Here is a 10,366-nt window from a genome sequence, read left to right on the forward strand (position 1 = left end):
CTTGGCCTAGCATTTGGGCCTAGTGATGCACCTAGGGATTGGACCCTACTTCCCACATCAAACCTTAGGGGTTTTTAGTATCCACGGGCTTATTTGCACATAGAAAATCACATCCCCGTGACATTCCATTACTCTGCACTTGTCACTCGACTTCAAAAAGCGCTTTTTATTGGCATAGTAACAAAGAGCTCTATAAGGACATGCTTCCTGGAGTGTCTTTGGTAAACCAATGAATTTGACACAGTCTCATTACATCATCATAGAAAGAGCAGGTAAATGTGCCACCCTTGCTTTGTTAAAGGATCTTCAAGAAGATAAATGGCATGTACATGATAAGGTGGGGGAAATACACATGGCCCTGAGATAACATCCTAATGTAACACTTATCTAAACTGAAAGACAACAAACACTGACCAGGAAACAGAATCAAGGTACAAAAAAAGTACACAAAGCTCTCATCTTGGGACAGGATTAGTGAGATAAGTACATGTAGGTGCTCTCAAAAACATACTGGAACAGGAAGAATCTCACCCTTTGTTGAATTTACTGTGAGAACTGCCAGATTCAGTTATTTTGAAAGAAAGTAATGTCGTAAGTTACGCACCGCTTTATCCAGGGAGGAAAAGTGCAGAGGGCGATTTGAAAGAAAACTTTGCATATAAGCCAACGATGCCAATGCAGTACCCTGCAATCTCCACAAAAATAGCAAATTCAAAAACAAAACCCTTTCCCAATTGCAACAATCATTGAAGGCAGAGTTGAATACCTCCACAACATCCAGGACCACAAGCCCTTCCAAGGTAGGAATCTTCCTTTTTGCTGCACAATGAACAGCTACCGCACCTCCCATGCTGTACTACATCCCAATCAATAAAAGTAGCTTATTGTTGACATCCCAACCTAGTAAACGACATAGTATCCTTTGAGCTGAAATCGACAAACTACAATTCTCTGCACAGCTTTCCACCCTGAGCTCTAGAAAACTAGCCATTCATATAAAATGATTGTCACATAAGCCTGAAAACGATAACTTAGTTTCATTGGGGTACCAACAACAATTTACCATACATGGAAAAGAAGTTCCCATATCCCTTAAGCTACCAGATAATGACTAAAACAAATTGTAATGTCTTCGTCATTCCAAAACCAACATTGTTCCAAATGCGAGTGAAATTTTGAAAACAGACCTGTGACCAACCAGTATTATGGCCGGAACCGCATTTCCATAAAGTGAATTAATCACGTCAAAAACATCTTTGCAAAGCGTCTGCATCAGCATTATGTTGTCACAGCATGCAAAAAATACAGTAGCTTAGTATTAGATTGTGATTCCAAAACCCTAAGTCAAACTTTATGTTAATTTTTTTTCTTCGATCATTAATTAATTTCAAGCAGAGCTAAAATGTCAAAAGGGGACCTTTGAAGTAGTCAGATGTTAAATATTAATTTGGAGACTTATAACCTACTTTAGTTCAGTGCTACTGTTGAGATTAAAATAAAATATCAAGCATATCACCATCTACTTCAAACTACTTAATCAATCAAATGCATTCCTTAGAAAACATTTCAGTGTCTCACATATGCATTTTCATTGCTATAGCAGTCCATTGGGGACGTATTAAATACAAAACCAACATAAGCAGTTCAGCTAATATTTTCTTAACTGACCCAGCAGTACATGTGATTATCACGATAAGCTAGCATGATCAACAAGCTCCAGAACGATCGACAAGCTCCAGAACGCAAGACGAAAAAAAGAGGAGATTAACTGCACCCTGCCTCAATTGAAAGATCAGTATCATCATCTGTCTGTGACAAGCCATGGCCTCTCAAATCCAATGCCACCACTCTTGCTTTTTCTTTCATCATACCAGCTGCCAATGCAAAGGAGAGCCTGCAAAGTCCAAGCAGCTCCATAAAAGAAGGTCTAAAGATATATTTACTGTCAAAACCCTTCTGCAGCAGAAAAGACTTTGTAAACATACAGTCATCTGAGGAACAGGAGGGAAGAGGAACGAAGAAAATTGTAAATAGATGAAATAACTTAGTTCCAATAAACCATTCATTGGCAACAGTAAAACAATGTTCCCTAATGACAAACTTCAAGCACACATACAAAGAGAAATTTCTTGGAATCAATTCAGAGAGAAAATTCATGAAAAAGCATATACATACACAATGCCTTAAAATTTTTAGCATGCAAAGAGCCATATGCATTCCAGCAAACATTGTGATGTTGGGATTTTAGGGTCACCTCCCAACCTGTGAGCCCCCAAATGAAAAGGACGTGGGGAGGTGTACCAGTAGGGTTGGGATTTTAGGGTCACCTCCCAACCTGTGAGCCCCCAAATGAAAAGGACATAGTAGAGAGGTGTACCAGCAGGGATGAATGAGATGCCACATCGGCAGATCTAATCGAACTAAGGGTAAGATTCTACAGTACCAGTCACCCAAGCGATAACTGCTTCATTTCTCGCTAAATTGTCTTTCCTCCATTTGAATAAGTTCAAAAGCAGCTGATGACTCATTTTCCTTTATTCCACATTGTATTTCTTTTGTAATGCAAGCTGTGTGCTCAATAGATAAACATTTGGAAGGGGAGGTTGTCAATGTATATGCAAGTATACAATAGTCTAAGGTAATTCATCATTACGATAGGATATGATATGTTCTTATTAATGTCCATGGAAGGTCCAACAAGATTATATCGAGGCTGTAAATGGGTTCCAAAATGATGCATAGCGCACCTACAAAAGAGATTATTGACACAACCCCGCAGGATCTGACCCTGTCACTGACCTAGAATCTCGTCCTCCATCCAACCAGAATCATAGCGCAAGCGCCTCCGATCCTCCCGACCAACCCCGAGCACGTGGGCTACAGCTCGACTCATCCATAGGCCTGTATCTAGCCCAGGTGTCCCAAACCGCTTGAGCCCGTCCAGAGAACCCTCGATACACCACCTATGATCCACCATGTAGATGGCCACAGTCCCGGCCTGGGTCCAAGCCCCATCCATCAGTTGAGGAGCACTCAACTAAACTACACAATAGCACTGGCTTTCCCTTTATATAGAAGGAAACCCACTATAGATAGCACAATGCTATGAATAGCTCCCTCCATATAAAGCGAGCACTATATATGAATCAATCTCTATATATAGCAATCTCGACTAAAAATAGCCATCCAGCCCTATGCTATCCTATAACCCACGTTAACTTGCTATCCAACCCTAGGTACACCATGGACATGGCATACTCCCCTTCCTCTAAGAACTCACTCCTGAGTTCACTAGAAAGCCCAAAACCTCTCTGTGAAGATGAGTCAATGCCAATAACTATACTCTGACTATCAATTTGAGTGTGCTATACTTTCCATGAGATTCAAATAAAAGAGAATCTAAGGCCAAAGCCACAATCTTTGATAACCAACCCAAGGAAAGTAAATCTCTCAATCTAAACAAGGTTACGTATCGTCGAGTATTCTCATCGAGAAAATCAAGTAACGCCTCAATCCACAGCGTTAGTTCCATTGACATATCCGTACTCGAGCATGGTAAAATCCGTACCGGAAGGTAAATGATTCTATCAACCTTATCTATTGAGTTCTAACTTGGGAATTCGTGAAAAAATATTCATCATGCTAAATACGCTTGAACTCAAAAATCTTAGGTTGAGATCGAAAAATCATTGTTCTAACAACCCCATCAATTGAGCCCCTCAAGGTCAATTCCTGGGTTGCAATTTCTTGAAATACCTTTGTAATTCAAATTCTTGGGTTAAAATACATGACAGACTTTCCATCGCAGAACAATTAGGTCCCCTGATCTATCCTTGAAATGCCCCTACATGAGGATAATCAATAAAAATTCAGTTGGCTATATCCAATCAATGATACTGTTCTAGACATGTATATAGTCAACCATCATAGGAGTAACATCCTATGTGATCCAAAGAGTACGGAAATATACAATCCGAGATCTCTTAAAACAAGATTGAACACCAAGTTCTAAACAAGGCACTAATAGACCATCATCAGAAGAGATGTGGTAACCCTCCCTAAGATTGAGTCTATACTATGGAGCTCCAGGGTTGACCCAAAAAATACATGGCTTCTCTCGGGGTAAAGAATCTTAGTCAGCCCTTGAAAAAATTCTAATCAGGTTGCCCCCAATTCAATTCAACCTACTTGTAGTGTCTGTCAAAACTGAGGATTTAGAACTTCTTCATCGCTTCTCAATAACTCGGAAGCGGTACAAAGACTCTAAAACAAGCTGTTTACATTTAGAACAACATGAGCCTTCTTCAATATATTTTTGATACTGAGGGGTTTTATAGTAGTGAAGAGCTGCCCAGAGTTCATCCATCAAGGAATCCATCTCTCGTAGCAAGTCATGAAGTCTACGAGGAATAATCTTCGATGTAGCCTCGTCCTCCATCTCAATTTAGAAATTGTCCTGCGATGGAGTTTGATTGCTTTGATGGCCTTCCATAGGAATAGCGAACCAGGTGTGGAGCAATGAATGAGGAAAGATAACGAAGAGGGTGAAGGGGAAATCAAGGTAAACAGAGCAAGGGTGGGAGTCTTATAATGGTGAGAATCCAAAAAGCCTAATGCTTTGAATCAAAAAACACATGGGCTTTTAGGAAAAGCTCATCCACACTTTCCAAAAGCATGATGCCAAAAACAGCGTTGCTTTTCTATTCTTGGCCGAATCAAAAAAATAGTAAAGCGTTGTGCAATGATCTCAAAGGCCACGATCCCCTAAACGCCACGCTCGCATCGCCCATCTCCTACGCAATAGTCCACGCAAGCCCATGCATGTCCATGTTGTTGTGCTAATGCATCGAAGAAGAAAGGTGCTCCTGGCGCATCAAATAGAGACTATCAAAACAAGGCGTTTGGACGAGATCTGCACCATGCAATTATTGTTGGAAAGCGTTGCTTTTCATACCCAATCCTTGCATTTAGCCCAAACAAGGAAATCAAAGCTATGCTGTGGTAGATCGTCAGAAAAACATCGCAGCCTGCAACAATCAGCAGCGAATTACTCCTTCATCCCAGTTCATAAGCCCAATCCAGCCCTGGATAATCGCATCCGCTTCTTCAATCCTATACGGCCTAATCCTCACCTTTTATCATCCCCATCGCAAGAGCTTACCAAGCGCTCATGTAATCGCATCATCCATCAACCTCATCGAATCTGCTACGTTAGGTACCCTCCTCAAACAAGTAGCTGATGAACGAATCCGAATTCTCATACAATAATCCAACGTCAAATTCCTTCTCTAAAGGCGAACCACAAAGGAATCCCAACTAGTCAAAGAAATCCAATGATTTCACTAGTTACCAACGCAACTCCCAACCCCATATGTTCCTCTTGAACAGAAGAGAATATGGAAAATCCTACGTAGATATGAGAACCGTACCTGGAAATCTCTTGCGCTACTTCACCTCTCTACCTATCGTGAGAGGACGGCTCTGATACCAAATGACACGACCCCGCAGGATCTGACCCTATCATTGACCTAGAATCTCGTCCTCAATCCAACCAGAATCATAGCGCAGGCGCCTCGATCCTCCCAACCACCCCCAAACACATGGGCTACAGCTCGACTCATCCATAGGCCCATATCTAACCCAGGTGTTCCATACCACCTGAGACCGCCATCCAGAGGGCCCTCGATACACCACCTATGATCCGCCATGTAGATGGCCAGAGTCCCGACTTGGGTCCAAGCCCCATCCATCAGTTGAGGAGCACTCAACTGAACTACACAATAGCACTGGCCCTCCCTCTATATAGAAGGAAACCCGCTATAGATAGCACAATGCTATGAAAAGCTCCCTCCATATAAAGCGAGCACTATATATGAATCAATCTCTATATATAGCAATATTGGCTAAAAATAGCCATCCAATCCTATGCTATCACGTAACCCACGTTCACCTCCTATCCAACCCTAGGCACACCATGCACATGACAATTATGAATGATTCTAAGTATCCTAAAACATCTAGAATGCATATATGTGCACACGCATGTGCGCACATTCTTCAAAGGCTTGGCCAACAGCCTAGGGTGTTGTCCACATGGCAGCCCCTGCATGTGTCCCCTGCATGTGTGCTCAGTACCCTTGGTTTTTGGAATCGGTGTCATGGTCCCTCTGAAGTGACTAGGGATCAATGAGAGCTTCTTCCCTAGATGTGAGGCACTGTGATTTTTTCTTTCATCTCAGGGCATATTGGATGAATTGGCATTCCTTTCCCCATAGTTGTTTCGTTTTAACATAGCTAGGAGTTTCTTATGTTCTTGCATTCCTTAGGCTGCTTGACCATCACGGTTGAATGGTTTGTTTATCTTTCTCTAGCCACAGTGCAACTTTTATGCAACCAAGGTGTTCCTTTAGGCAAAAGGTGAAGCGAGGCATGTAACGTTGGAAATTAGGGTCCATTGTCCCACCTGTAAGCCCCCGCATGAGAGAGCAAAAGGACATGAACCAAGATAGAAATGGGGGGTTGAGAGCCTGCTGTGCGTGCAGTAAGTTTGGATGCCACGTGGGCATCTCTCTCTCTCTCTCTCTCTCTCTCTCTCTCTCTCAAGAATATCACATACCCTGAGTAGCCACCGCCATGCAGGCAGAACACAACAGGGCCTTCAGTTCCTGCACTATAAAGATGGAATTTCTGCATTTCAAAACAACCAGAATGCATTAGCCAAAATTATGGATAAGGTACTTTGCAAAGGGCTCACAACAACTTCATCACACAACCAACACTTCTTTATACTGGTAAACTCCCAGCTTACAATCCTCATATGAAGTTAATACTGTCCTCATCCACATATTTTAAAATAAAATTTCATGGTCCCCTGTTTCATTGCCCTAGGCCTCCAACTTTCAGGCCAGTGCAAGTCCTGTTCAATAAGTGCTTCCTAAGTTATGAAATCAATTTCTGCAAACATGTCATTAATCGATCAGGCCTTCGATGAGCTGACGACTGCACTACACTAGTTTAACTGGCATTAGGCTGTTCAAAGGCGAGTAAGAACGAGGGCATTGTTGAAAAAACCGTCTTTCAGAGGTTCGCACACAGAAAACGTACACAGAACCATCTGCTATACCCTAAAAGGCGACAAATCAAGAAAGTCAATACGTGAACTCTTAAGAAAGCACTCACATTTTCAGAATCCGGTATCAAGATGTCCCTTTCCTCGTCGAAGTGTCCTTTCCAAGACACGGTAGAATATTTGCTAGATGGAGGCCTGCACAACGCAAAAGGCTTGTTTGAAAGAATTATTTTTATAAGGACGCAGGGCATGGAAACTAGGCCATTATATCAGCCATTCCTAGACATGACAAGCTCGAGTATGACTAAGGATACCTTCCTTGCATGTACTGATTAACACGATGCTGGTATCAGTTAACGACATGCAAAATCAAATACTCTAAATGGCATCCAAAAGGATAATGATAAAAGGCAGAGCTGCAACAAGACTATGCATGATTTTACAGAGCATACAAGATAATCTAAACTGAAATGAAGGCGCGTACTGTGAAGGGACACGGTGGGGAAGAGTGGAGGGAGTGCATTTGCTGTGGCTGAGAGAGGGGGGGAACTTGTGATCCTGATGTTCATCTTCGTCGTCTTCGGGAAGGGCAGTGAGAGATGGTGGAGCTGAGCCATGCCCTAATCCTGAGTGCTGCTGCATCTTGTAAAACTGTTGGATTGTTTACCATATTGGTTTTCCCCCAGTTTATATATATATGGCCGTTTTACAGGTTTTTTTACATGCTTAATATTGTATTCTTTGTTTTCTCTCTTTGTTAGCACTGCCCCGCTAGGGGCAGACTATAGCAACCAAAAGGATGCCCGTCTAAAGTGGGAATGGCCATCCCTTTGCCCATTTGTTAAAAGAAAGTTCCTTTGATTCCATATCTTCTTGATCGTTCTTTTCTTCTTCTGTTCCTGCGTCTCATTTCTGAAGTTACTTCTTTCGAAAACAGTTTCTCATGGTGTATATGTTCTTCATGGTGTTTTTCGTCTTTTGAGATCAGTATTCATTTGTGGTTCCTGTTCGTGCAAAATCAAGGAGAAACAAGGGTTGAAGAAGACTTGTTTTGGACTTGCTTGTCAAGTGATTTCCATTTCACCTGGACACATTTCACCTCCACCCGTTCACTTGCTCAAATGATGTGTATCTGATCTCTAACGTTGTGGTTCATGACACTTGGCTCTTCACCTCACAGTTCCTGGAATCAGCGTTACTACCAACTTCGTTTTTAATTTGGAGCTAATACCTCAACGAGCTCTATTCCCTTCTCTATTTCCCTTGGGTTCCCTACTGACCGCTCAGACCTTTTGCTTTCTCAGCCTTAGATTTACCTGCGGAACGACCTTCTCTATGGTGTTGCTGCCCCCACGCATGGTCATGGTTACTAAGTCGAAATATTTTTTTACGAGTTGGTGCTTTTGTTTTCAGTTCTCTCTTGTCCTTTTCTTCCCATCTATAGCTTGATAGCGGTCCACTTCTACTTGTTCGCCTGCTGGGATGCTTATTCTATTTTATTACGGTGAGATTCTTGATACTTAGCAAGGTGATATTCTTGATACTTAGCTCATTGCTTGATGTTTTTTCCCAAAGTCTTCAACACATTTTGAATTACACTGTGCGACGTGCTGGCAACTCCCTTCACCTTATATTTCGTACTTAGCAAGCCAAAGATTAAAAAAATAACACATTAAGGGGCTCAGGAGAGCAAACCTCCAATGGAGAGAGAGGGTATTTGGAGTGAGCCAGCTCGAACCAACTGCCAGGTCAAAGTCTCAAACGAGTTCATACTATTGGAGTAGCCCGTCAAATTTGCAAAGCAATGGGTGCATCAGACTTAAAGATAAGGATGTCAAGCTTGTGGAAGACTATGAGTAGGAACAACATAGGCTGGATGCTCTAGCTAGAAACAAGAAAGAGCATTGATCAATCCTCAGCTCAACTGTCGAAAGCAATTTCCACACTTCTTAAGTAGAAGAATTTTCGCCAATGGAATGGGTGAGGATCTGCATTTACTTAGAGGACATTCATTTCCAAATAGCTTGTCACAGTCCACCTCTTTTACCGAATCTTCCTTGCTTCCTTGCATGCAACTATCCCAATTCGTTGATCTAGGAGAGCTCTTATCTGTGAAATACAAAGCAATGACATTATCAACTCAATAAACCCAAAGTTTACCAACATACAGTCTAGCAATTTACCTTGCTCTTCCTCCCTCCATGCACCTTACTCCTTCTAAGGGACTCCTAAGGCTAGTGTGCTCGGCACCCGTGCCTCTTGTTTTCAATACTTTCTTGAGAATGTCTCTTCGGCACTCTCCCCATGCTCCCTTGTGGTTCATTATAGGCCCCTCATCTTGGATTTGATCTGAGAAGTTGCATTACCACGTCTCTAGGCTCGCACCCCTGATTCCCAGGATAAAATTATGGGTTTTATTTTTAAATCTCAGTATTTAAATGCTTCTTCGGGGATTTTCAAACTGGATCTCGGTTAAGCCTCAGTTAGCATTGCTTTTAGTTAGGAAAAACAATTTTCGTTCTCTCTCTCTCTCTCTCTCTCTCTCTCAGCATTGCTTTTAGTTAGGAAAAACAGTTTTTGTTCTATGTGTGTGTGTGTGTGTGTGTGTGTGTGTGTGTGTGTGTGTGTGTGTATGTGTGTGTGAGAGAGTGAGAGAGAAAGCGACTACCTATACTTACAAATCTTGACATTTGTATGCTTTTTATCAAATTTTCTAAGCAATGCCTTTACTTATGTCAACACATGTATATGTGCACGTTTGCCTATATCTGCATACACGTCATGTTGCATGTGTCTATACACATGCACATGTGTGTTGATTCTGTGGGTATGCTTGAGTGTGTATGTCTCTATCTACATATCCATGCAATCTATCCTTATGTGTGTACGCATGTATACGTCCATATGTGTGCATCTTTATGCATGTTTGCTTACCCACATAAACACAAGCATCCACACATAGAAACACACTTGTATAGTAACACAATATGCACACACACATAGAGAGAGACACACTCACACATGCCTAAAGTATCAACATATGCACATGCCTATATGTAGACACACCCTCACATGTGTGTGCATACGTAGGCAAAACACACATACACATGTGCACATAGATACACACATGTGTGCAGTCACACGTGTATGCAAGCACTTGAGCCTATGTGTCTGCGTGTAATTATGTGTGAATGTGATGTCAGTGTGTGCATGTGTCTCTATTTCTTTGTACATATGGTTATGTGTGTACATGTGTGTTTGCTTGCATGTGTGAACCCTAAGTCACACTTACCCATT

The 10,366-nt window shown here is 41.9% G+C and overlaps 1 protein-coding gene across 1 annotated transcript in view; it reads right to left on the reverse strand.

The window, feature by feature from the left end:
• Positions 1 to 7,842, reverse strand: part of LOC147880616 (esterase/lipase/thioesterase family protein) — a 28,795-nt gene extending 20,953 nt beyond the window's left edge. The window contains exons 1-7 of the mRNA XM_087370786.1: positions 7,554 to 7,842; positions 7,180 to 7,264; positions 6,617 to 6,687; positions 1,780 to 1,894; positions 1,188 to 1,267; positions 767 to 851; positions 605 to 685 (exon numbers count right to left, since the gene is read on the reverse strand). Coding sequence (XP_087226912.1) covers positions 605 to 685; positions 767 to 851; positions 1,188 to 1,267; positions 1,780 to 1,894; positions 6,617 to 6,687; positions 7,180 to 7,264; positions 7,554 to 7,711 — 675 coding nt within the window. The 5' untranslated portion in view covers positions 7,712 to 7,842. The remainder of the gene's footprint in view (positions 1 to 604; positions 686 to 766; positions 852 to 1,187; positions 1,268 to 1,779; positions 1,895 to 6,616; positions 6,688 to 7,179; positions 7,265 to 7,553) is intronic.
• Positions 7,843 to 10,366: the final 2,524 nt, after the last annotated feature.

Source organism: Dipteris shenzhenensis, chromosome 32, assembly GCF_047967505.1.
Source record: "Dipteris shenzhenensis isolate YYH24624 ecotype China chromosome 32, Dip_SZ_1.0, whole genome shotgun sequence".
In the NCBI taxonomy this organism is placed as follows: Eukaryota; Viridiplantae; Streptophyta; class Polypodiopsida; order Gleicheniales; family Dipteridaceae; genus Dipteris; species Dipteris shenzhenensis.